The sequence below is a fragment of the Carettochelys insculpta genome, chromosome 6 (genome assembly GCF_033958435.1).
Source record: "Carettochelys insculpta isolate YL-2023 chromosome 6, ASM3395843v1, whole genome shotgun sequence".
Taxonomy (NCBI): domain Eukaryota; kingdom Metazoa; phylum Chordata; order Testudines; family Carettochelyidae; genus Carettochelys; species Carettochelys insculpta.
The window spans coordinates 75,017,738-75,045,699 of record NC_134142.1 but is presented as its reverse complement, the minus strand read 5'-3'; the positions used below and the strand labels follow the sequence as shown (position 1 = coordinate 75,045,699).

Genomic DNA, 27,962 nt, shown 5'->3' with positions numbered 1-27,962 from the left:
AACTACTTGCTGCCCATTCAGCACACAGTTATAGCCCAAGTGACACTCTCAGGGCCATACAGGCAATATTGGGTGCAGCCCACAACGGCTTGGAGGCATTAGCAATCCAGCTAATATTAGCATGAATTCCTTTACCCTGGAGGTCCCCCCCCCGCATCCATTTTTTTACACATTCCTATAACCCCTTTCCAGTTCGATTCATCTGACACTTCCCTCACAGAGCAGAAGTAGACAAGAACCAACTTCCATTCTCTAGGTTTGGGGTTGTTGACCTCTTGGATGGCTCATTGTGCCTCTGAGCAGTTCTGCATGATGTGGGTGGGTACATGTTGTTCCTGGCTGAAGCGCTAAGCAAGAGCTGAAATGCATAGTATACTGCAGGAGAGGAGTTGCTGATTGATGAAGGCGCTGCTCGAGAGGATTTCAACACTACTATCCCTTTGTGGACAGTTGCCAGGCACCTGAAGAGTGATCTGGTGTCCAGGGACTCTGTTGAAATATGGACAGTGTGCCAACACTGGTAGAATTGGCTGGATGTTAGATTTGTCTCTCAAAGTTGGGACAATACTGGAGGAAATTAAGACATCTGCATCCTACCTGTTGTTATGTCTCACTATACTAATTCAGAGGGAAGTGAAGAGCAGCATAGCCATGACAGACACTTCAGAGGTATATTTCCAGCTTCTTTACTTCAGGCTGAACTTCCCTAATTTGGAATTCTCTTGTCTGGTAAAATCCACAATCCAGCCTGATTTTAGTTAGCTGGACGACCACTTATCATGGGTGTGACTAAGTTTTCCCTGGTCCCATTGTTTGTTTCCAGCCACCTGTTCTGGCTCTCAGTGTTCAGTGCTGTTATTTAGCTGCAATTTAACCCTAAATGTCTTTTAAGAGCCCAGTAAGCAGTGGAAGTGTTGGTATTGCTGCTAGACAATATTGACCTCACCTGGTCTGGCAAATTCTTGTCCGGCACTTGGCAGGTCCCAGGGGTACTGGATGAGAGAGGTTCAACCTGTATTGTAGTTATTAAACGTGGAAACCATGTTACAGAGCATATAACCGTCCCTAATTATTTAAAACCTAAAAGCAGCCACCCCACCCTACCACAGAAAAAGTCATCTTAAGCAAGCCACCTCTTTATGGCTATTTCATTTTGCAAAAGAGAAACTGGAAAAATAGGCAGAAGGGCAAGCTAAAAAGGGAAAAACAGATCTATATATGTCAAGGGGGCTCTGCTCTCAGGAAAGCCTCTTGTGCCTAGAACTTTTTTTTTTTTCATGGCGGGTCTGAAGGGATGTGAGTATTAATTTTATGTCCCAATTTTCAAAGGTACCCCTTGGTGCAGGTTGTTTGTATTTGGCTACCTAAGCATCCATTTTAGATTAATCTATGTCAAAGGCTTACTCAGTGCACTGCATCCTCTTTTGAAAATTTAGCCAGATATGTTAATGACCTGTGGGATCCTCCTGAAGTGAGGAGTACCTAATTCTGTCAGAACATCGAAAGCACAGATGATGGTAAGCAGAGTGGTTGTCAGTGGTTCTGCCAAACTAGGAGAACGTATCTCTTTGGCTCCTACATGTGTCTGTCTGGTACCATAAAATTATTTACTTGGATAATGGAATGAAAAGTATGCTTATAAAATCTGTGGATACCACCACGCTGGGAGGGGTTACAGATTCTTGGCAGGACAGGATTAGAATTCAGAATTGCCTTGATCATAGGGCTGTCAAGCAATTTAAAAAACCATGATTAAGTAACAGTAACCCGCATTAGATGTGGTTCAGTGTCCCATATAGTGGCAGTTAGACCACTTACACAGAGAAAGAGTGAGTTGCCTTTACAGTCTTACCTGAAGGTCAGATGGCTTTGAGCTCAAGCTGTAGAGGCTCATGAACTGGGCTTCCCAGGTTCCATTCTTCCTGTTGGTGGTTATAACTGCACTGCTAAACAATTATAGAATACCATTTATTAAAGTATTTTGAGATGTTTTCTATATTTTCATATTGTATTTCAATTACAATGCAGAATACAAAGTGTACAGGGCCCACTTATTCATTTTTATTACAGACGTTTGCACTATAATAAAACAAAATAAGTATTTTTTAGTTCACGTAATACAGATAATATAGTACAATCTTTGTCATGAAAGTTGAACTTATATAGAACTATGTGCAAAAAAAAAACAAATGCAAAAATAAAACAATGCAAAACTTTAGAGCCTGAAAGGCTACTTCTTGTCCAGCCAGTTGCTCAGACAAGCAAGTCTGTGTACAGTTGGAGGCTGCTCACTTCTTGTTTACAATGTCACCTGAAAGCAAGATTAGGCATCCGCATGCCACTGTTGTAACAGTATTGCAAAGTATTTGTGTCAGCAGGGGAGCTGACAGACTGCGCTCCTGGGAGGTTCAGGGCCTTGGGTGAAAGGGTTGGGGCTGGGGGCAGCCAGCCCTGAGAGCTTCCTGGATCATGCTGTTACACACACCCGTGGCCCCCACCATCAGCTCTCAGTGCTACCTGGAGCTCATCACTCTGGTTCTGGCAGTGATTTAAAGGCAGTCCCACGCCTGGGGTCTGGTCTACACTAGGGTATTAATTCAAATTTAAGGGACTTAGGTCAATTTTATAAAGCATGAGCCTTCACTACAGTGCTCATTAGGTTGATTTTCCAGGAACCTAAGGTCAATTTTTTAAATCTCCCTTTCATGAGGATTAATGCCAAAATTGAATTTGCAGTGGTGACCTTAGATGCAGAAATGAAGGGTCCTGTGGCACCTTATAGACTAACAGAAAAGTTTTGAGCATGAGCTTTCGTGAGCACAGACTCACTTCATCAGATACTGGTCTTGGAAATCTGCAGGGCCAGGTATAAATCCCCACCCTTGCTCTCGCTTATTTATACCTGGCCTTGCAGATTTCCAAGACCAGCATCTGATGAAGTGAGTCTGTGCTCACAAAAGCTCATGCTCAAAACTTTTCTGTTAGTCTATAAAGTGCCACAGGACCCTTCGTTGCTGTTACAGATCCAGACTAACACGGCTACCCCTCTGATACTTAGATGCAGAGTTATTAAAGTCAATTTTATTGGCCTCCAGAAGTCTTCAATAGTGTCTCCAATGTGTCCATTCTGGTCATCGCTTTCACCTCCGCTGCTTTCCAGGTGAGCAGGAAGTAGGTAACAGGAAGCAGGAATCAGCCTAGGAATTTTGAATTAATTTCCTTTCTGGCCCATGTGGCTAGCAGACCTCAGGAGCACACCTGGCCATGAGTTCACAGGGTCACAAAAGAGCTTTAGCCATGGAGCAATCGGAGATACAGGACCTCATCATTGTTTGGGGGGATGAATCTGTCATGAAGCAGCTCAGAACCAGCAAAATAAATGCGGACATTTATGCTAAGATCTCACTGAACATGCTGCAGAAAGGGTACGCTAGAGATGCTCAGCAGTGCTTTGTTCAAATCAGGTGTACCAAAAGACCAAAGAAATCAATGGATGGTCTGAGTCATCCTCCCAAATATGTTGCTTTTATGAGCAGCTGCATGTGATTCTGGAGCTAGAAACCACCACTTCACCCAACGGCTGTCTGGATTCCTCTGTAACTAGTGCTCTGCAGTCCTCTGGTAGCAGCAAGGAAGAGGAAACAGTGGATGAGGAAGAGGATGAAAGTGATCTGTAGGCCAGTGGAGAAGGTGATCCTGGAAACAGCCAGGAGCCTTTTTTTTTTTTTTTTTTTTTATAAAATCTTGTGAGAAAAACCAAAGAGTACCCATCTGAGACCTTTACTGAGATGTCCAAAGAGGATCAGCACTCCACCCCCGGAAATATTAACAAGCTGTTCACACTTGCACCATACTTGTGGCCGAATAAAAAAAGCATACGCATCAGCAGTGCCCTCTCAGGAATCATGGTTTGGGTCCAAAACCTCCTGAGATGAGGGGAGTGGTTCCCTTTTTCTTTTTTTTTTTCATATAGGGAACCAGTCCCCTCATCCCAGGAGGTTTTGGACCCAAACCGTGATTCCTGAGAGAGCACTGCTGATGCGTATGCTTTTTTTATATGGCCACAAGTATGGTGCAAGTGTGAACAGCTTGTTAATATTTCCGGGGATGGAGTGATGATCCTCTTTGGACATCTCAGTAAAGGTCTCAGATGGGTACTCTTTGGTTTTTCTCACAAGATTTTTGAGGAGCCTTAACTTATTCCTGTTTCCATGATAAAACACTAAGCCACCAGTAAGTAATCTGGAATCATGGTACCACAGAGCATTCTTGCAAAAGACAGAAAGATGAGTTGATTGCAGCCTTCAACTGCCTGAAAGAGGGCTCTAAAAAGGGTGCAAGGAGCATGGTGAAGCACTGAAATGTGTTACCGAGAGCGGTGGTGGAATTTCCATCCCTTGAGGTTTTTAAGTCCCGGCTTGACATAGTCATGACTGGGATGATTTAATTGGTGTTGATCCTGATTTAGGCAAGTGGCTGGACTAAATGACCTCCTGAGGTCCCTTCCAGCCCTATGATTCTATGAAATTTCCCAGCCTTGTGACCACAGAGGCATGGCATAGGTTCCTCACTCATTTTTCTTATTGTGAGGAGGCTGATATCTCTTTTTGCAACCTAGAACTAGCCGAGTAAGTATCATAAGTCACTGCATATGTTAGCACTAGCTGCTCCGCCATGCAGGGATTGGGTGGTGGTGTGGTGGGGATAGAGCAAAGCAACATTGTGCATGTCTCTTTAAAATTCTCACACTGATCTTGAGTATGTTTAAAATCCCTGCGAAATCATGGGTAGCACTGAGAAATATTCTTGCTGAATGTCTGTGCCTTTTAAATTAATGGTTAACATTCTTTGAGGTTAGATGGGGTGACGTGCAGTTGGAGGTGGTTTCATAAAGGGCAAGCACACATCATTGCGGGGAACACTACTTAGCCACAGCAGATTCATGTAGCTGTCTGCTCATTCATAAACCTATTTTTCAAGGCATCCCTGATTTGCATTGTATCTGTCTGTGGTGTCCTGATTGCCCTTGTGTCTGGCTGCTCATAAATATGAGTCAGGAGATCTTCTTCTAACATGAAATTTTCCCCCTTTACCTCACAAAGGTTATGAAGCACCAAGCTCCCATAACCACAGGAATGCTTGCTTCACTGCTGTCTAAATGTGTCAGAAGGCACCTGAACCTGGATTTTAAATGGCCAGAGGTACACTCTACCACCATTCTGCACTTGCTTAGCCTGTACTTGAAGAGCTCCTTACTGCTGTCCAGGGTGCCTGTATATGGCTTCATGAGCCAAGGGAGCCAGGGGTAAGCAGGGTTACCAAGAATCACTACTGGCATTTCCATGCCCCCAAAGAAAATGTTCTGGTCTGGGAAGAAAGTCCCACCCTGGAGCTTTCTAAACCAAGCAGAATTCCTAAAGATGCATGTGTCATGTATCTTTCTTGACCATCCCACATTGATGTTGGTGATACAAACTTTGTGATCTACCAATGCCTGCAACACCATGGAGAAGTGCCCCTTTGTGGTTTATGTACTTTGAGGTCAGGTAGTCTGGTATCAGGATGGGTATGTGTGTTCCATCTCTTGCCCCACGGCCGTTATGGAACCCTATGGTAGCAAAATCATCCATTATGACCTGCACATTCCCCAGAGTCACTGTCTTTTGCACAAGAAGGCTATTAATTGCCTCAGTTACATGGATCACAACACTGTAGAGTTCCCCAATCCAAATTGATTTCCCACTGACTGGTAGCTGTCTGGTGTTACAAGCTTCTGCACAGTAATTGTCATGTACTTCTGAACTGTCAAAGCAGGTCTTATTCTGATATCATAGAATCATAGGGCTGGAAGGGACCTCAGGAGGTCATCGAGTCCAGCCCCCTGCTTCAAACAGGATCAACCCCAAGTAAGTCATCCCAGCCAGGACTTTGTCAACCCAGGACATAAAAAACCTCTAGGGATGGAGATTCCACCGCCTCTCTAGGCAATGCATTTGAGTGCTTCACGACCCTCCTGGTGAAATAGTATTTCCTAATATCCAACCTCCTTCTCTAACTTTAGATCATTACTCCTTGTTCTACCATCTGCCACCACTGAGAACAAGTATTAGAGAGGTAGCTGTGTTAGTCTGTATCTTCAAAAGCAACATGAAGTCCTGTGGCACTTTATAGACTAACATATTTTGGAGCATAAGCTTTAATGGGCAAAGACCTGCTTCATTAGATGCATGAGTTTGACTCATCACTGAGAACAGTCACTGAGAACAGTTTCTCTCCATCCTCTTTAGAGCTCCCCTTCAGGAAGTTGAAGGCTGATATTAGCTCACCCCTCAGTCTTCTCTTCTGCAAATCCCTCAGCCTCTTCTCATAGGTTGTGGTCCAGCCCCTTAATCATTTTTGTTGCCCTCTGATGAACCTGCTGCAGCATATCCACATCCTTTCTAAACTGGGAAAGGGGGTGCAAAATTGGATGCAGTAGTCCAGATGTGGCCTCACCAGTGCCAGATAGAGGGGAACAACAATTTCTCTAGATCTGCTCAAAATGCTCATCCTAATGCACCCTAATATGCTGCTTTAGGGCAGGTAACAGCAATTCACAAAGTTACATGAAAGTGGCCTTACACATATGAAAGTTTTGCAACACTGCTGATCATCCCATGCCTGCAAAACAAGCCTGTCCCACCAGGCTCCAGAATCTGTACTCCACTGTGTACAGTGCATCCACTGCTGCCAAGAACTCCATGTTCCTCCTCTCCTGAACTTGATATGCAGAACTGTCACTACCATCAAAGTTGTCATCCTCCAGGCTGCTTAGACTCAGCTCTGGGATGAGCTTGTGGCACACTTGTGCTACTTGTGCAACTTGTGGCACATTTTTTCCCATAAATCACTGGCGCAGAAACCCAGAATGCAATGGAGCTGCAGGAGCTGTGGAATAGATACCCACATTGAACTGCTGACATAGTTAACAAATTTAATGGGGCACACTACATTGACTTTTTGAGCAAGTGTGGATATTCACCATTGACTATAAAATCTAGTGATTTTATTTTATTTATTATAGCTTATTTATTAAATTTGACTTTTTGTCCTCATATAGACATAAACTGGGAATTTTCACCTTAGAAAAGAAGGGATTAAGGAAGGATATGATAGAGGTCCATAAAGTCATTATGAGTATGGAGAAAGTGAATAAAGTTATTTACTTGTTCCCATAATATAAGAACTAGGGGTGACCAAAGCTGTTGGGGGAGGGATAGCTCAGTGGTTTGAGTGTTGGCCTGTTAAGGATTGAGCTTACAACCCTTAGTTTAAGGAGGCTGTTTAGGGATCTGAGGCAAACAGCTTTAAAAAAAAAACTGGCAGGGATGGTGATAGGTCCTGTCAAGAAGCCAGGGGACTGGACTCAATGACCTCTCAAGGTCCCTTCCAGCTCTATGAGATAAATTCAACTTCATTAATATCAATTTTGTAATTCTGCAATTTATAAGTTCAAATTTGACAATCCTCACTTCCCTATGTGCTCCTCACAAAGTCGACTTATTGCTGCCACACGCAATTGGCAAACATTGACTTTTTGCAGTAGTGCATTATGGGAACCTATCCCACAGTTCCCTCATCCCCACAGCATTCTGGGTATGCTCGCTGGTCTTTGAGATCATCTTCCCACATTGCATTTTCCTCATTCCCCTTCCTTGGTAAACAAATGTCCATTTTTCCCTTTGGAAAGAAGGAAAAGTGGGGCATCCACAGAGATGGCAAAAATGTCCATACAAAAGTCTTTCTTCTGTAGCTGAATTCTCAACTGGCCATCCACTGAGTGTCCCTCATCCCATGATTGCATCCAACCCTGGAAAATTATACAGGGACCCTGAAAAGCTTGAAGAAAGAGAAGGTAGGAAATTTTTTCAAAAAGGAGAGTTGCTCAGGGGAGGGTCTTTGGCTTGCCTGTGCACTATAAGGCTTCTGTGCACAGGCTGTGTTCTCAACTGGACATCCACTGAGTGTCCCCCCTTCCTACGATTGCATCCGATCACTGAAAATAACATAGAGACCCTGACAGTATTCTCAACATTAGAAGAAAGAGTATAGAAAAGTCTAGGAAGAAAGATTTTTGACTCTCTTCTTCAATACTGACATTGTGAACATGGGTGGTGGCAGTGAAATATCATAAACTGAACTTTTAGCAGAAACAGAAATCCCAATTAGCCCTCTGCCCTATGTTTCTGAGGGGGTCAAAGCATGAAGAGTGATAGAATATGTTATCAAAAAGATGTTATAACACAAACATCAAACCAGCAGGTGTCTACAATGGACAGCAAGCTCCTGAAAATATTTTTGGTGGTGGTGGTGATAGAGGGGTGCTGTGGTCTGCAGCTGCAGAGCCAGTTGGAATGTTGAAGTAGCTGATGTGGTCCCCCCTGACAACATTAGCCACCAGGGAAGACTTCCCCCTAGTGGCTGCAAGCCCCCAGATATCTTAGTCGCCAGGGGAGACTTCCCCCAACAGCAGCTGAAAGCACCACTGGTCCTTTGCTGGGGCACTGGGGGTGGGGGTTAGTGGGGGGCCACGTGAAGTGGTCCCCAACTATCTTAGCCACCAGGGGAGATTCCCCCCAGTGGTTGCAAGCCACCAAAATTCTTTCCTTCCATTACAGCCCTAAATGCATGCAAGTTAGGACATGGCGCTGCTTGGCAGCATGGTCAGCACGAAATGGGAGGCACATCCTTTTATTGCATCAGGAGCTACCCACGTAATGTGGCTGAGTGCAGGAAAGACCTGGATTGCGTGGTGCCTGTGGGGATTGAGGAGGGTTGCGCACAAATGTAAACCACTGAGAAGACGTTTCTTGGTGTCTTATGCAAGCACAACCCCCCACAACAGCCTTGTTGCCCGTGGTGTGGTGGGGCAGCGGCTGGCACCAGGCAGTGCTGAAAAAAAGCCAAGTGTAGAAATAGAACCACAAACTCCCTGCAGGGGATATTTGTAATCGATAGATGCACTCACAGTGCTAATAGCAAAGAAAGACATTTCTCAGCCTCTTATAGGAACATGAGCCCACAGCCACAGGCTTGCTGTTCCCGCTTTGAAATTCATGGTCTTCCTGTTATCGAATTCCGGCACACCTGGAGAGCAGCGGCCAGAGCGGAGCACTGAGAGGCATTATGGGTTACCAGCTGGACACCTATGGAATCTAATAAATTTGATTTTAAGATGTGGCACTTCCGCACTGGCCTTTAATCAAAACATTTGAATTTGAGCTTGATGCTACACCGTCAGTTAATGATGCTACTGTAATCTCAATATTAGTGCTCCCTAAATTGAACTAATGGTATTTAAAGTGAAGACAGTCATGTGGTAATATCAAGTTAACTGGCTTAAATTCAAATTTATCTTGTAGTGTAGACACAGTCCAAATGGAATTAATAAGTGGTAGGTTTAAAACAAAAGGAAGTATTTCCTCACCAGTGTATGGTCAACATGGGACTTCCTTGCCAGAGGATGTTGTGAAGATGAGGACTTTAACAGGGTTCAGAAAAGAACTAGATAAATTCAGGGAGGATAGGTCCATCTGGAATAGGCTGGAATGGTGTCCCTGGCCTCTGTGTGTCAGAAGCTGGAAATGAGTGGGAGGGAGAGATCACTTGATGAAGATCACTTCTTCAGTTCAGTCCTTCTGGGGCATCTGGCATTGAGCACTGTTAGAAAATAGCTACAGCCTGATTCTGGAGCCACGGGTCTTATAACAGAAAAGGCAGGTAGGTGCTGGTAGACATTGGAGGGGAGCAGTGCCGTTTTTGACACTCGTTTCTTCTCTGCCTTGCTTCATCTCCACTGCGGCGAGAGCTCTTAAATTGTGTCACCCTCCCCTCAAAGGTTGCTGCTCTCCATTGGGGACACTCCTGGGCAAGGTTCTCCCAAGTGTCAACACTGACGCTGCACATTTTTATGTGTGACTTGAGCACGTCTTTATATGGCTTCCTCTGCCCCTCTGTCCCCTACCCCCAATGCTCCTCCATCCTTCTTCCAACTCAGAAAGCAGAACCTCTTTTGGGAGACACTGATAAGACCTCTGAACCATATGACCAGTCCAATGAAGTTGTTGGTGAATGATAATGGCTTCGGTGCTGGTCATGTTGGACTCTTCCAGGATGTTACTGTTTGAGCACCTATCTTCCCAAGATATATTTAGGATTCAGCTGAGGTGACCATGATGATATTGTTCAAGTGCCTTCAAATGATGCTTGTATGTTGTCCGGCTTTCACATGCATACAGTAGCATTGGAACAGCCACTGGTCAGTATAAAAGGACCTTTGTCTTGGCATAGATGTCCCAGTTCTCGAAGACCCTTTGTCTCAGGTAGGCAAAAGCAGAGAGTTCACAGCTCAGATGGTGCTGGATTTCCATGTCAGCGTTGACTTTAGAGGAAAGATGACTTCCAAGGTGTGGGAAGTGATCCATATTTTCCAGCAGTTCTCTGTTGGCTTCAATAGAGGGTACATGAGATTGTCCTGTTGGCAAGGGTTGGTGGAGCACCTTGGCTTTTTTGTTGTTCAGTGTGAGGTCAAGATTGTCGTATGTTTTGGCAAAGGTGCTTTAAATGGTCTAAACTGCTATTGGAGAAAGAGCAGCAATCATATTGTCATCCGCAGACCAGAGATCCATGATCAAGGTTGTGGAGGTCTTGCTTTTATTCTTCAGCCTCCTGAGATTGAAAAAGCTTCCTGTTCATTCTATAGACAGTCTTCGTGCCATCTAGAAGCTTGCCCTCAATGAGATGACGGGTCATGGTGCTGAAGATGCAGAACAGTGCTGGGGCAATAACACAGCCTTATTTGACTCCCGTTTTGACCTGAAAAGCGTTACTTTGGGATCCATTGTTGCTCAATACTGTGGCAGTCATGTTGTCGTGAAGCAGCCTCAAGATGATAATGAATTTTTTGGGGAAGCTGTTCTTTGAGAGGATGGTCCACAGGGCACTACAAATGATTGCTTTGGTCAGATCAGGTCAATGAAACTCATGTGTAAGACTTGATCTTGTTAACAATATTTTTCTTGCAGTTGCTGGGAGTGAGGATCATGTCTGCTGTTCCTCAGCCACACTGGGACTCTGAAATAATTTCTTCTGAGAGTGGCAGGAGTTTGTTTGTTAGGATTTGAGCTAAGATTTTTCCTGCCATTGCCAGGAGGGAGATGCTGTGATAATTTTCACAGTCTGACTTGCCACCTTTCTTGAAGAGACTGACAGTCAATGCTATCCTATCTTAATGCTCCTCTTTATAATGTAAGGCTCCGTATAAATATTTATTTTTGATTGCATTTTGTTCCTTCTGTAACAGTGTTATACTGTTATAATGTCTGAAAGGGGAATTAAAAAAATAATTCAGGACTGCATCAATCAATTCAAGACATCAAAACAGTATCTGACTTTATTCATATATTATTATTATTATTTATTCATGTATATTACTTCCCCTTCTGTAGGAGCCCTCTCCTATGAGAAGTTCAGAACCTTATTCGTCTTACCAAAGGGCAATTACATATAATTTCTCACTCACTGTATAGTGCTGCTGTCTAGTTGGCAAAGTAAGAATACAGGAAGAGGCAGATTTTGGATCAACTTGACTAACTGTATGGAGCAGATAATGGAATTGCAGGGTATACACAGTATACTCGATGACGAGAGTGCATATCTGTAATTACACTACCACAAATATCTCAGTATAGTGAAGCCTTGCTTCATTTTCTTGAGAGTTATTTGCAACAAGAATAAAATGACACATTTGTCCATTATAGTGGTGGTGATTGTAATAAGAAAAGGAAATGATCTTACCTTTTATTTTAGTCCGACAATAATAGCATACTCCTGCTGCTTTGCACTATTTTTAGGAAAAGCATCCTCTTCTTCCTGTATATGTACCACTAATTTTATGTGCCAGAGATGTAGAAAGTGGCAACACAGTAAAAGGACTAATAATGAAATGAACATAAAATAATTATAATTTTGTTTTTTAAGGCCAGAGAGATGGAAGACAGTATATTGGTCTTTTTAACAGGTCTTCAAAAGGTTGATTGTTACCTTTTGATTTCTAAAATCCTTTGGCAAAGAGTCTACTGACAGAGATTTCCTTTCTTATTTTTGTATCTAGAGCCCAAGAACTAGAACTGGAGAATCACCAAAGAAGATTGGAGCAGAAACTGAGAGACAAAATAGCCATTAAGGGTAAATAACCTCGAAGTTAATTTTATGTTTTGGAGTCCACAATTACAGTTTCAATTTACAATAGTGTTTTAATTCCTTGTTTCGGAATCTCCTAGATCACCTAAAAGATGAACAAGAACTGAAGGAAGAGCATGAAATTTTTACTGAGATGATTAAAGTGATTGAAGAAAGGGATAAACTTGTGATTTCATTAGAAGAGCAGAGAGTGAAGGAAAAGGCAGAAGATGAGCTCTTTGAAAGCTTTATATTATCAAAGGGCTATCTACTCAGCAGGATTTAACGACATGCAACTGTATGGAACTTTCAGCTATAGTAACCAACACAGAGACAGTATTTTTTCAAAGAGCTGGTTGCAGTTGAAGGATTCATACCATTTTAGTATGAAACACTTTTAAACAGGTGCTTTGTATGCATAACAGTATCTCTAATCCCACACAGACAATTACAAGAAAAGCATCACAATCTCATTGTCAACAAAAAGGGTGAGTCATTTTATGAGATGGAAAGGACTAAATTAACCTGTCTGGTGGACAGTATGTGAAAATTACACTGGACCTGCCCATTGTTTTCTCTTTTCCTGTAATTTTATTGTAATTCTGAGAGCAGAGGTCCTAGACACACGACTATACAACGAGACTACTGTGGAAACAAGTATGTCTGTATTTTTGTTTCTATTTGGCATGGTTGAGCCACAAAGAAATGTATTCAAGTGTCAAAATAAGCATTACCCATGTAAATATCAGGTTAGTGTTGAAAATAGATTTATAAAGGACAAAGGGGAGGGGCTTTAGAATACTAACTATACTCTGTAAATAACAAGGTCAGGCAAGTTTAATTATAAGATGTATTTGCAATCTGGAGTCCACTGTATTTATTGAATAAAGACTTAATACAATATTAAAGCCTTACATTATGTACAACTATAACTTAATACTAAAGAGATTATTATTCTTAACAAAATGTCAGAAAGTCAGAAGACCTTTGTCTGTAGCTGATCAACGTAATTACTGAAATATCCTGGAAGAATTTTTTTTAAAAATGATAAACATGTACATGGTAGGTTTTGTAAAATGCATTCTTTACAAATGCATATACTGCATCTCACAGTTATCACTATCACAAGTTAGAGACCTGGGACAGAATAATAACAGTATGGCAAAATTATATTCTGCATTTTATTGCTAATAGTTGATAGAAAATGTCTATTTGCATGTAAACCACATTTAAACTTCTGCTAAATATGAATGCATAAATAAGTTGTGTGTAAGTTATACATGTGGAATGCATTTTTTTCCTTAAAAAAACCAAGATAGTGTTTCATACATATGCACATACACAATTGTGCAAAAGTTTTCCTTGGGCTATGTTTTCAGCTTACCAAGAGCAGTCTTCTAAATCTGAGATGATTTTGTAATTTACAATTGCTTGAATTTCTCCCATTTGTATGTATGATAATCTGCAAATTCAGCTTAAAATGTGGAGAAACCGGAGGACTGTGTTTGAATATAGCTTTACCTCATGCTCTGGCTGGAAGGCTTTACTGGTCTCATTATTAAATGAGAGGTGCTTAAAGGCTTCTGCTCTCTACAATTCAGCAGAGGCAAAGGAAACTCCTCCAAATGTAGTACTTAAAAATTTAAGCTAATAAAACCCCACTACACACTGGATTTTGTTAAAAAAACAAGAAGTCCTGGGGTACCTTATAGACTAACAGACATTTTGGAGCATAAGCTTTCATGGGCAAAGACCTGCTTTGCCAGATGCAATATAGTGGAAATTCCAGAGGTCTAATTATATAGGCTCATGAAAAGGAGGGAGTCCAGAGTTGAGGAGGTCAATTTAGTCAAGGAGGGTATGGCTCTCTTCCGGCAGCTAATGTGGAGGTGTGAACACCAAGAGAGGACAAACTGCTTTTGTAGTTAGTCATCCACTCCCAGTCTCTGTTCAATCCCTTATTGATGGTGTCAAATTTGCAAATGAATTGTAGCTCTGCAGTTTCTCTTTGGAATCTGTTTTTGAAGTATTTTTTATTGCAATAATTTATAATCTACCTTAGTTTTAGTTGTATTAGCAGTGTCTCTTTTTAAAGATAAAAAATAGATTTTATTGTCGTCCAGAGATTATGAATATACCGCTTTAGGAGTGAGATAAAAATACTATTGTTCAACTGTGCTTATCTATTTATATTTATTTGTATATATTTACAGGAAGTATCAATATCTAATAATAATTTACTTAGTTTGAATTCTGTCTCTGCTTTAGATGTCCGTTATAAACTCTATAATAACATACTGGTAAAGGACATACATAGCAGTTGGTATACAAATAGAAACAAAATATAAAGTAAGACATAAACAATATTGTCAGATATTAGGCACAGGAATTTACATCTAACATGATGTGCAAGGATTTAGCTACATTACTTCCATTAGTCAGTGGGTGAGACCTAGCAGAAGCTACTCTCTAGCAACTTTTTGCAGTTATATGTTTTTAACTTTGATCTTTATGAGTCATGTTCTAAAATTCTCTCTTTGTTTAAGGTGGACTCAGTGATATTTACCACATATCCAGTGAAGACCGTAATTAAATAAATATCAGGCTTTAGCGCAGACTGGCCTGTGTTTTGAATACTGTGGGGGCATTCAGCATAGAAATAACAAGAAGTCCTGTGGCAACTTATACACTAACAGGTGTTTTGGAGCATAAGCTTTCGTGGGCAAAGACCTGCTTATGCTCCAAAATATCTGTTAGTCTATAAGGTGCCACAGGACTTCTTGTTTGAAGATACAGAGTAACTCGGCTACCTCTCTGATACTTAACAGCAACAAAGGGTCCTGTGGCACCTTATAGACTAACAGAAAAGTTTTGAGCATGAGCTTTCATGAGCACAGACTCACTTCATCTCTGATACTTGTCACCATGTAAGGCATGGCATAGAAATAAACATTTTGAAAGTTAATATTTCCCCTTTGAAATCCACTGGCGCTTCCTCCTTTACTGAGGATTTCTTAGATTTTTTTCCTTTCTGCATCTTCAATACCAGAAGTTTTATACCACCAACTGAAGTTGTGGAATGATACATTCGGAAAAATCTATAGCATAGAGGGGCCCATAACTTCATAGGTGCTTTAAAAAGTAATAGCATATTACTTCGCTCATTGCCTTGCACAGATAAGGAATTTCTCCCCCAAATCCAGAATTGCATTAATCTTCAATTTTGTTTTGCGCTTAACCTTTACAATTAAAAGAGGCCCTTCATTTTAATTTGTGCTACTTGCAGCACAAAGGAGGTCACAGATCATAGAAAAGGGAATAAGGAGTGCAGAAATACATCTGACTTGTTGCAATGAGGATGATGTTTCACAAACTGTAACTTCCTCATCCAAAGTAGGATGCATGATTACAAGTAATCAGGTCAATTCTAATTTATACACCTGGAAACTTGATTTACAACCTGTTCTTGTTCTGATATTGTACAGGACAGTACCAAGGCCTAGAAATGCACCAGGTGCTACACTTTCCTATTAGCTCTGAAGAACTAAGTTTTGAGGATATGTAAGGCAAGAAGAGCTGAGGGCAGTCAGCACCAGGTAAGGCCCATAAAAGAAAAAGTCAGCAGTTTTCTGTATGCTTAGCTGTAATACGTATAGTGCACAAATCCTGTGATTATTCATAATTCCTCAAATGGCAGAAGGCCTCCTTCTGACAGGTGCTGTTCCTCCCTGCCCCCCAACACACATGGATATGGAACCCAAGTACCTTGCAGGGTCAGTTCTAGAATATTTACTGGAGATATTTTAGAAAGAGTGAAGCATATGAACAGCCTTCATAGAAGTGTGGAGGTTGGGAAGGAGAATCCACATGTACTGAACATACGCCAACGTAATATGTTTAGTTCAAACTTCAGAAATATCACAGAATCACAGAATCACAGGGCTGGAAGGGACCTCAGCAGGTCATCGAGTCCAGCCCCCTGCTTCAAGCAGGATCAACCCCCACTAAGTCATCCCAGCCAGGACCTTGTCCAGCCGGGACTTAAAAACGTTGTGGGGTGGAGAATCCACCACCTCTCTAGGCAATGCATTCCAATGCTTCACCACCCACCTGGTGAAGTAGTTTTTCCTAATATCTAACCTACACCTCTCCCTCTTCAACTTCAGACCATTACTCCTCGTTCTGTCATCTGACACCACTGAGAACAGTTTCTCACCTTCCTTTTCAGAGCTCCCCTTCAGGAAGTTGAAGGCTGCTATTAAATCACCTCTAAGTCTTCTCTTCTGGAAACTAAACAAGCCCAAATCCCTCAGCCTATCCTCATAGGTCTTGTGCTCCAGACCCTTAATCATTTTTGCTGCCCTTCTCTGAACCTGCTCCAGCAAATCCACATCCTTTTTATACTGGGGGGCCCAAAACTGGACACACTATTCCAGATGTGGCCTAACCAGTGCTGAATAAAGAGGAATAACTACTTCTCTAGATCTGCTCAAAATGCTTCTCCTAATGCACCCTAGTATGCCGTTAGCCTTCTTGGCTACAAGGGCACACTGTTTACTCATATCCAGCTTTTCATCCACCATAACCCCTAGGTCCCTTTCCATCGTAGTGCTGCTGAGCCAGTTGGTCCCCAACCTATAACAATGCTTGGGATTCTTCCGCCCTAGGTGCAGGACTCTACACTTCTCCTTATTGAACCAAATCAGATTTCTTTTGGCCCAGTCCTCCAATTTATCCAGGTCCTTCTGGATTCTCTCTCTAACCTCCAACAAATCTACAAATCTACCTCTCCCCCTAGTTTTGTGTCATCCCCAAACTTGCTGAGGGTGCAATCCAGTCTCTCATCCAGGTCATTAATAAAGATGTGAATAACACCGGCCCCAGAACCGAGCCTTGCAGCACTCCGCTTGAAACAGACTGCCATCCAGATATTGAGCCATTGACCACTACCCATTGGGCCCGACCATCAAGCCAGCTTTCTATCCATCTTATAGTCCAAAGATCCAATCCATATGTCCTTAACTTATGGACAAGAATGTTGTGGGAGACCGTATCAAAAGCCTTGCTGAACTCAAGGTATATCACATCCACTGACTTCCCCATGTTGACAGAGCTTGTTACCTTGTCATAGAAGCTAATCAGCTTGGTCAGGCAGGACTTGCCCATGGTGAATCCATGTTGGCTACTTATGATCACTTTCCTCTCTTCCAAGTGCTCCAAAACGGATTCCCTGAGGAGCAAAATGGATTCTTTGAGGAAAATATATATATTTAAACACAGTGGTTTGTATTTAGTTATCAATGTTCTTTGCTGTTATTCTGCCTTTTCTTTAAACTGACACACTAGCTTATAAGGGATTTGTTAACTAAATCTTTGGCACTGTTATGGCTGAGTAAAATGAGATATATTGGAATGCATTGCCCATGTCTAAATTTACTCTATGTGAGCAGTTTTGTATTTGAAAAATCAAATTGTTTTATTCTTTAAAATGCTTGCCATTTCTGTAATGTCTCACCCTCTCCAGTTCTGCGGAGTAATACGTTTTTAGATCTTTAATGAGGAGAGTAAAGTATATGCCACACACAGGTACCTTTTTAAAAAACCTTGCAATTTAAACTCCCTTGAGATTGCCCGTATGTATTTTATTTTTAAAAAGTTCACGTTGGCATATAGGCTTAAATTCTGCAGCTCCAAATTCTGTAAATATATACATTTTAACAACTCACTTTAAGCTTCATAGAAAATATTGTCTCTCTAGGTATGGAATATGCAATGTTTGTGCTTTCTTAAAAAATGCAGTGACCAAAATCTTTACTTAATAATGGTTGAAAGCTGCCACCTGTATGTTGGATTTCGTCTTACTTTGCAAGTATTTGTGCAGATATCAATGATACACACAGTGCTGGAATATTCACAGAAATGTGGCATGTGAGGCTTAGGACACAGAAGGAGCATATTTATGTCTAGACTCATGTATCTCTGGCCTCTCTATAGTTAACTGTAAATAGTGTCTATGTATCACTAAAAGCCATGTGAACTTATTTATGATGATGCTGATGATGATTTATGATGATCTCTGTATTAAAATTCACCAATTAGGTGATTTTCATTGTATACAGTTAGGTCTCCTTTTTCACCTACAGCTTTTATTAAGTGTTGGGCTAACATTTCTTTAGAAGTCCTGACATACAAGATGAGCACACAGCCTATTTATGAATGAGCTACTTGGAGATCAGCTGTTTTCTTGACATTTATATTGTAAGAGTTATTTTTATTTCTAAAAATGCACACATTAGAAAAGTATAAAGATGAGATCCTTGTCTCCAGGGGTTTACAAGCTACCTGAAAAATGAACAAATTAATGGGGATGCGATTCATTGATGAAGCTAAGCACAAGTGTCGTTCTATGATTTCTTTTTGTTTTTCAGGTATAGAGGGCTCCTCAGAGGGGGGGGAAAAAAGAAGAGAACTTTTCTTTAATGGTGTCAAGTTTATTGGTATTTGGTCTTCATGTTTTTGGATTCACAGAGAAGTAAAACTTAGGTGGATAATACGCTGTCAATTCTCTCTTAATTTGCTGTTGGCTATTAAACTTACAGAAACAAGTGTTCCACTATTGGTTTCATCCTTTGGTGCAGGGACTATCCAATTTGTCCAATATACATGGCAGAAGGGCATTGTTGGCACATGATGGATGTGCAGGTGTATGAGGCCCTGATGGTATGGCTGACATGGTTAGGTCCACTGTTGGTGTGTCTAGTACAGCTATGTGGTCAGAGCTCGCAACAGGGCTTCTTGCAGGGATAGATAGGTTCCTGAGTTAGTGTTTTTGTGGTATGGTGTGTGGCTGCTAGTGAGTATTTTCTTGAGGTTGGCTGGCTGGCTGCAGAAAAGAACAGGCTTGTCACCCAGGGCTTGTGAGACAGATCATGCTCCAGAACAGGTTGTAGATTGTCAATAACGCGCTGGAGGGGTTTAAGCTGTGGGCTGTAGGTGATGACAAGTGGTGTTCTGTTGTTTACCTTGCTGGGCCTATCGTGACATAGCTGGCTTCTGGGTATTCATCTGGCCCTGTCAATCTCTTTCTTTACTTCTCCCCATGAGCAATTAAGTTTTGCAAATTCATGGTATAGAACTTGTAACTTTTTTGTCTCTGTCAGAGGGTACTATATAACCCCTTTTTTTGGGTGGGGTGGGAGTTGAGTTTTTTTGTGAAGCTACAGACTAACATGGCTACTGCTCTGAGACTATTTTCCATTGTAAGGCACTGCATTTAGCCATTAGGAGTGGAAAGACATCAAAAAACTCACACAAATATACACAGACATCATCTTCATCTCCAAGTGCAAAAAGATGCATATCATACCCAATAGACTGAAAGTGAAAGTGAAAAATCTATTACAATCAACATACTTCACTGAATACAGTGAGAGATTATATCACGCACTCTCAAAGAAACTGGGGAACCACCTAATCTGTATCCTGCACAACAAACAGAAGAGGACTAAGAATGACCTCTCTGACCTAGAGATTCTCATCAATAACCAAACTTCCACACAAAGTGCTACACGTGGGACTTTAATAACACAACACAGACTATTTACAATGCTCACTTCACCTCCCTATAAAACAAAATGACAATAAACTATCTACATTGTAACAATATAACAAATATGGTTTTTCGGTAACCACATTGCGAGGCCGAAAACCTTCCTCTGCAGCCAGAATAAAGAGCAGAAGCCATTAACTGTAAAGCTAGGAGTCACATACATTCCATCTAAATTTCATTATAATAGTGTCACACTAGGCTGTTAAGAAGACCCCATACTAATGCCACCCACTATTACCAGGTGATAAAGAAACAAATCTGAAGCTGGGTAGAGAAAACATAGTTAACAGCATTTTGTCTGGCAAGAAACTACTTATCAATAACTGAGGTTGTGGAGTCCTGATGGGAGAGTGACACTATACATGAAAGAAAACCTAGAATCAAATGAAGTAAAAATTTTAAATGAACCAAAATATTCCATATATTCTCTATGGATGGTAATTCCATGCTCTAATAATAAGAATATAACAGTAGGAATATGTTACTGTCCATTTGACCAAGATAGTGACAGTGACTATGAAATGCTAAGGGAGATTAGAGAGTCTATCAAAATAAAAAAGTCAAATAATAATGGGGGATGTCAAGTATCCACATATTGTCTGGTTACATGTTACCTCAGGGTGGGATACAGATATAAAATTTCTTGATACCTTAAATGACTGCTTCTTGGAGCAGATGGTTCTGGAACCCACAATGGGAGACACAATTCTCAATTTAGTCCTAAGTGGGGCACAGGATCTGGTCCAAGAGATAAATATAACTGGACTGTTTGGAAACAGTGACCACAGTGTCATAAAATTTAACATCCCTGTAGTGGGGAAAGCATCTCAGCAACCCAATACTGTGGAATTTAATTTCAGAAAGTTGAACTACACAAAAATGAGGAGGTTAGTTAAACAGAAATTAAAAGGTACAGTGCCAAAAGTAAAATCCCTCCAAGCTGCATGGAAACTTTTCAAAGACATCAAAATAGAGGTGAAACTTAAACATATACCCCAAATTGAAAAACAGAGTATCAAAAAATTGCCACCGTGCCTGAACAACCAGGTAAAAGAAGCAGTGAAAGATAAAAAGGCATTGTTTAAAAAGTGGAAGTTAAATCCCACTGAGGAAAATAGAAAGGAGCAAAAAATCTGTCAAGTGTAAAAACGTAATAAGAAAAGCCAAAAGAGAGTTTGAGGAACAGCTAGCCAAAAACTCAAATAGTAATGGCAAAATGTCCCAGAACTCAGAGCATCAGTAACCATGTGAAAACTAACTGGAAATTGTGCCATTTCCTGCTGCAGCATTCCAGTGCAAGCATGGATCCCCAAATGCTTCAACTCAAGGCGCACATCATTTTGGCAACCACACTGGCTGTTGTGCAATTTTGCCTTCGATTATAAAGCTCAGTGACGGTTCAGTATCATAATGCTGCTGCTGCTGCTGCTGCTGCTGGTTTGAAAGAGCAAATCTCCCAGCTGTGGTCCAAGAACTCAGAGCTGCTGGCTGCCTTGGATGAATTGGTGACAGTGGCGTGGTGGTTTTGGAGATGTGAGACCAGCACACACTGGTGAGACCACATTGTTTTGGAGTCCTGAGATGATCAGCAATGGGTGCAGACCTTTTGCATGTGCAAGTCCGCTTTTATGGAACTTTGTGATGTGCTGGACCCCGCCCTGAAGCGTAGCAACACAAGTGTGAGGATAGCTTTAGCAGTTCAGAAGCAAGTGGCAATCGCACTGTGGAAGTTTGCAATGCTCAACAGTTACAAGTCAGTGGCAAATCAACTCAGCATAAGCAGAACTACAGTGGGGTCCGTGGTGATGCAGGTGGCCCATGCAGTCTGTCGGCACCTCCTCAGGAAGACTGTGACACTGGGAGATGTACAGGCAATAGTGGATGGCTTTCCTGCCTGAGGGGTTCTTAACTGCGGTGGGGCAATAGATGGCATGCACATCCCCATAATGGCCTTGGCCCACCTGGCCTCTGAGTATATAAACCAAAAGAGGTACTTCTCCATGGTTTTGCAGGGGTTGGTAGATCACAAAGGTCATTTCACCAACATCAGCATGGGATGGTCAGGGAGGGTTCATGACTCATGTATCTTCCGAAATTCTGGCCTATACAGAAAGCTCCTGGATGGGACTTTTTTCCCCGATCAGAAAATTACAATTGGTGATGTGGAAATGCCTATTTTTATATTGGGTGACCCTGCTTACCCACTCTCCCTTGCCTTATGAAGCCCTATACAGGAGCCCTGGAAAACCTCACTCATAGACTTAGTTGAATGCACCTTTGGCCATTTAAAAGTGAGGTTTAGATGCTTATTGACCCATTTTGACCTTTCTGAAACTAATGCGCCCACAGCATGCGCTATTTTGCACAAGATATGTGAATCCAGGTGGAAGACTTTCCCATCAATCTAGAATTCCAAAGCTGAGGCCATAGGCAGGGCTTACTCCCAGATGCCTACACAGCCAGTAGCCATGCTGAGGCAGCAGCGATAAGGGACACTTTCAAAACTAGCTTCATGAATGATCTGTAACGCACATGCTACCAATGTATTCTTCTGACATAATGCCAATAAATCGTAGTGTTTTAATGAATGAATGCTTTTTCTTGGTGAGAGGGGTTTAAGTCGCAGTAGGTAGAATGCATGTAGCAGGCAGCTGTGCCTTCAATCCTCCCACAACCCTCACTATGATTTGTGTTTCCCACCACTCCTGCACACCACAAAATCACACTGGACGCAAAGGAGTGATTTTATTTTGGGGGTGGGGGAGAGGTTTAAGTGGCTGGGAAAAGAAGCCTTCTCAAGGGTGCTTGAATAACCTTTTGCAGTGGCCCCCGGGGACTGGAGCAGCAGGCTGTCCTTGCCCACCCTCCCCACATGCAGGGACCATGACAATGGCGGGTGGACAACCTCTCCTCAGTGGACTCTGGGCATTAGGTATTGGCTCCTGCACTGCTATGTTCGGAGTCCCTCTGCAGCTGCAGCAGAGAGCACAGGACCTCTGCCATTACGAGCTTTGCCATGGCCCCAGTCTGCCACTTGCTGCTGCTGGAAGTCAAGCATGCCACTGAGCTGTACTATGATGCCACTGAGCAGTGTCCTTTGTCAGCTTGGTGTGCTCTGCTTCATTCTGCTCCATAAGCTGCAGGATAACATCCTGCTTGCACCTCTTTGTCCTTCTGTTCTTCTCTGCTATGTTGGGCATGCCTCTGGAAAGTGAAGATCAAAATTAAGATATGATTCACATAAGCTGCACCTACACTAGCCATTCGTTTTGAAAGTCCAGGCCCTCTTTCAAAAGAGTGTGCGGTGCGCCTACACATGTTGCATGCTTTTTCAAAAATGAAATTGAAGGAATGTGCCCCAGCTTCCAAAATTACTCTTCCAAACATGAAATGGGAAAATCCGCCCCCTTCAAAAGCTTATTTTGAAAGAAGGAGTGTGTAGAAGGTCCACGACCATGGCAGCGATCAGCTGTTAGGCAGAGTCATGCTGCCCAGCACCTGCAGGGCTGTGTAGTCTGTGCATGCAGCAGCCCTTAAAGCTGCAAGCATCCAGAAGCCCTGTTGCAGGAAGCTGAGAACACGCAGGCAGCAGCCATTGCAAGTGGCGCCCTTGCATACCTCAGCAATACCCTCAGTGGCTACTGGAGCAGTTGGGCACAAAGTGGCAGAATGCAGCCACTTTTGTCCAGCTGGCTGAGGGTCTGACTACGAATGGCTGCCCTGCCCACACTCCTGATCAGGTTTGCAGCAAGGTCAAGGAGTTGTGGCAGGGGTACTCCTGGGCTTGGGACTTGACCAGCTGGTCAGGGGACACCACCGCTTCATACCCATTTTACCAGGAACTCTGCAGCCTCCTGGACCCACGGGACACCACCTCCCCACCTGCCATCCTCAATACTTCCACAGAGCCAGGCCCATCAGCCAGTCCAACACCAGGAGGCTGTGGCCCTCGAGCTGGCGGCACAGCTTCCAGTGGCCTTCATCATCCACTCCCATGGATAACGTCGCAGCCCGCTCCCAGGGGGAGTGGATGGCCAGGGACAGACTGCACAAGGAGGCCTCCCCCAGGGGGATGGGGAATGCCCACCACCACCATGGGCCTCCAGGGCTGCCCCACTGTTGGAAAGATGATGGGGGACAGCGACCTGCTGCCCAAGGGGGCACAGGGGCATGGGCCATGGGGCAGAGGTTGGTACTCAAGGCCTATCCCTCTCTTCCCTCCTATTCTTGCAGCTGCACCATCTGAGGGCTCGGAGAGCCTTGCACCCTCTGTAGTGCCCAATAGCTCCCCAAATGTGAGGGACGAGCACCGGGCGGTGCCACCAACTACCAAGGCGACCCTGCTCCTGGAGGGACCAAAGGTGGCGGCGGAAGACCTCCACCTCACGCCTCTGTCTGCTGGCAGGTGGAGGTGGTGGAGCAGCGCCTCCACCTGGAGAAGGGTGAGGCCGCCTGATGCCAGGCAGCCTGGGCAGAACGGATGGGCACCCTGAGGGATGTGGTGGGCACCTTCAGGGAGCTCCTGGCCCAGATACCCTCTCCTGCTGTCCCCCCTGCAGCCCTTCTGCTACAGGCCCACCTGCCAGCCCCCCTGGAGAGGCCCCTGCTTGGTCCCTTCACTCAGCTGGGGTGGACCCTCAGCCCTACCTCCCTGTCCTCCCTGCACTCTCCCAGCCCCATCGGGGACCCCAGCCTGGTGGCGGGGGGGTTGCAGGTCCCGGGGCCACCATGAGCAGAGGCCTTCCACCCCTGCCCTGCAGTAAGGGCCCCCATGCAGGCCACTCATATCCTGCTCCTCCTGTATATAGTTCGCCCCCTCCTATCTGTAAATAGTTGTATGATTACATTCTGCATATTTTGAAAACAAAAATCCTTGTTGTGTTCAATAATAACAGTTTATTTCACCCATATCCCTATGTGCCGTGTGCCCATTGGGGAGGGCAGTGTGTGGGAGGCAGGGGGCAGTGTGCAGGGGTGGGGGGATCTGCATGTGGGAGGTGGTGACAGGGGGTGCACTGGGTGGATGGGCATGTATGGTGGACCTGGTGGGGGGTGGCTGGAGCCCCTGGTCGAATTATTGGTGCATGGCCTCCCGGATGCGGACCCTGTCCTGGTGGGCTTGGCAGCTAGGGACGGCGGCTAGCTGGAGGTAGCCCTTGCCAGACTCAGCCACTCACCCCTGTACAAAGACCTCCCACTTACTCTCCACAGTGTTATGGAGCATGCAGCAGGCACCCACCACCTGGGGGTCATTGAGGATGCTCACCTCCAGGCAGCCCCTTGAGATGGCCAAGTGTGCTCAACCACATTGTGGGCATGGTTGAGCTAGGTGTTAAACCGCTCCTGGTTGGGGGTGGGGTGGCCCATATAGGGCCACATGAGCCAGGGCTAGAGTGGATGTGCTGCATCAGCCACCAGGCAAAGGGGCACTGTGGTGTCCTCCAGCAGGATCTCCCTCCAAGGAATGTAGGTCCCTGCCTCCAGACGGTGGCACAGGTCCAAATTTTGGAAAACCTGCATGTCATGGGTGCAGCCAGGCCAGCCCACACAAATGTCCTGGAACTGGCTCTGGCTGTCCACCATGGCCTGCAGGACCACAGAGTGGTAGCCTTTCCTGTTTATATATTGTCCTCCACTGCGCTCTGGGTTGCGGATGGGTATGTGGGTCCCGCTGAGGGCCCCGAAGCAATTTGGAAACCCAAGAGCAGTGGCCATGTCCAGGTCCCTGATGCGGGCCACCCTGGCTGTGTCTACACGTGCCCCAAACTTCGAAATGGCCATGCAAATGGCCATTTCGAAGTTTACTAATGAAGCGCTGAAATGCATATTCAGTGCTTCATTAGCATGCGGGCGGCAGCGGCGCTTCGAAATTGACGAGCCTTGCAGCCGCGCGGCGCGTCCAGACGGGGCTCCTTTTCGAAAGGGCCCCGCCTACTTCGAAGTCCCCTTATTCCCATGAGCTCATGGGAATAAGGGGACTTCGAAGAAGGTGGCGTCCTTTCAAAAAGGAGCCCCATGTGGACGCGCCGCGCGGAGGCAAGGCTCGTCAATTTCGAAGTGCCGCTGCCGCCCGCATGCTAATGAAGCGCTGAATATGCATTTCAGCGCTTCATTAGTAAACTTCGAAATGGCCATTTGCATGGCCATTTTGAAGTTTGGGGCACGTGTAGACACAGCCCTAGTGTGACCTTCCTCTCCACAGGGAGAGCACACTGCAGCCGGGTGTCCTGACGTCTCAGCACGGGGGTGGGGGAGCCACTGGCACAGCTCAAGGAAGGTCTGCCATGGCATCCAGAAATTCCAGAGCCACTGGTCATCATCCCACTCCCACAACTGTGAGCTGGTGGTTTAGATCCAGAGCCATTGGAGCATCTAGGGGAGTGGCGCCAAAGGAGCTGATGCTCTAGGGTGTCCCTGGCTGCCCCTGGGGGGCGGGGGGCTCCCCCAACAGGAGCTGCAGGGCAGCCACCACTGCTGTAGCCAGCAGGGCGAACACTCCTCTAGTGGCAACAAGCATGTGTAAGGAATGTGCCAGCAGGAACTCAATGCTAGTGAAGTCTGGGAGGATTGTGTCTCCCAGAGATCATTTGCATGAGAATGCAAAGGTGTGCCTATGTGATACTGTGCAAACAAAGCCTGATGGGTAGCAAGGAAGCAATGGTGTTTTGTCTGTTGTAAACACATTGCTGTAAAATCACAATTTATGCTAATACTCAGTATAAGAATTGTGAAATCTCACCAGTGCTTGAATTCATTGCGGGGGAGGTGGGGCAGGGAAGTCATCATAACTACGTAACACATGGATTGCACAGGGCTCACCCAGTCTAAAGCCTTATAAAGCAAAGAGGGTGTTTCTTAGCTGGGTGCCTTGCTTTTGTAGCTGTAAGTCTGGTTTGACTAGCTGTTCCTACTGGCTAAAAGGTAGAGCTGGATACTAGTGCTTGTATGTTTTATGAGTCTTTATTTTGGTAGATGTTGAGAGCTGTTATCACAGAGTTTTGCCTCAGGCAAAATCCCCAACACCTAGGGGCTGTGTCTACACTAGCCCCAAACTTTGAAATGGCCATGTAAATGGCCATTTTGAAGTTTACTAATGAAGTGCTGAAATGCATATTCAGCACCTCATTAGCACATGGGTGGCTGCAGCACTTCAAAATTGACACAGCTTGCTGCTGTGTGGCTTGTCCTGATGGGGCTCCTTTTTGAAAGGACCCTGCCTACTTTGAAGTCCCCTTATTCCTGTGAGCAGATGGGAATAAGGGGACTTTGAAGTAGGCGAGGTCTTTTGAAAAGGAGCCCTGTCAGGACCAGCTGTGCAGCAGTGAGCCACATCAATTTTGAAGTGCTGCGGCTGTCCGCATGCTAATGAGGTGCTGAATATGTATTTCAGCGCTTCATTAGTAAACTTCAAAATGGCCATTTACATGGCCGTTTCGAAGTTTGGGGCTAGTGTAGACATGGTCAGGAGGAGCAGTGGATGGCTGGTGTGGCAGCTGGCAGGGAGCAAGCAGAATGCAGGACCAGTGTAAAGGGGGAATTGCCTTAGGTTCAATGAGGGAATGTATTAGAGTGATGTGTCAGGGCCTGCAGGCACATATGAAGTGGAGGTACAGAGAAAGTTTGGGGGTGCGGCTACACCTGCATTCCTCTTTTGAAAGAAGTATGCAATGATGTAAATTGAAAATGCAAATAATGTATAAATTTGCATATTTGGTACCTCATTTGCATATTCTTATTTCAAAAGAGCTTCTTTCAAAAGAAGAAAGCTGGTGTAGATGCCGCCCTTTTGAAAGTAAACTCCATCTTTGAAGGAATCCTTCTTCCCATTAAATCCTTCTTCCCATTTTTTTATTTCTCCTGGTGGATAATTCAGTTTTATGAATATTTTGTAGAGATATTGTAGTTTTTGGTCTCTGTAAATAGGATCAAAGCAAATGTGACTGTACCTAAGGGCTTGACTGTAAACAATGGATCTAGTTGTGTATGCAGGATGGAAGCTCGAAGCATATAAGTAAGTATAGCGATCAGTGGGTTTCTGGTAGAGTGTGGTACTGATCAGGCCATCCTTGATTTGTACTGTAGTGTCCAGGAAATCTCTCTCACGTGGAGTAGTCGAGGTGTAAGTTGACGGTGG

General features: G+C 44.0%; 1 protein-coding gene across 1 annotated transcript in view; it reads left to right on the top strand.

Moving 5' to 3' along the window:
- The window catches only part of MICAL2 (microtubule associated monooxygenase, calponin and LIM domain containing 2), a 223,200-nt gene extending 210,045 nt beyond the window's left edge, over nucleotides 1-13,155 (top strand). The window contains exons 31-32 of the mRNA XM_074997373.1: nucleotides 12,152-12,225; nucleotides 12,321-13,155. Of these exons, the coding sequence (XP_074853474.1) occupies nucleotides 12,152-12,225; nucleotides 12,321-12,505 (259 nt within the window). The 3' untranslated portion in view covers nucleotides 12,506-13,155. The remainder of the gene's footprint in view (nucleotides 1-12,151; nucleotides 12,226-12,320) is intronic.
- The last annotated feature ends 14,807 nt before the right edge of the window (nucleotides 13,156-27,962 follow it).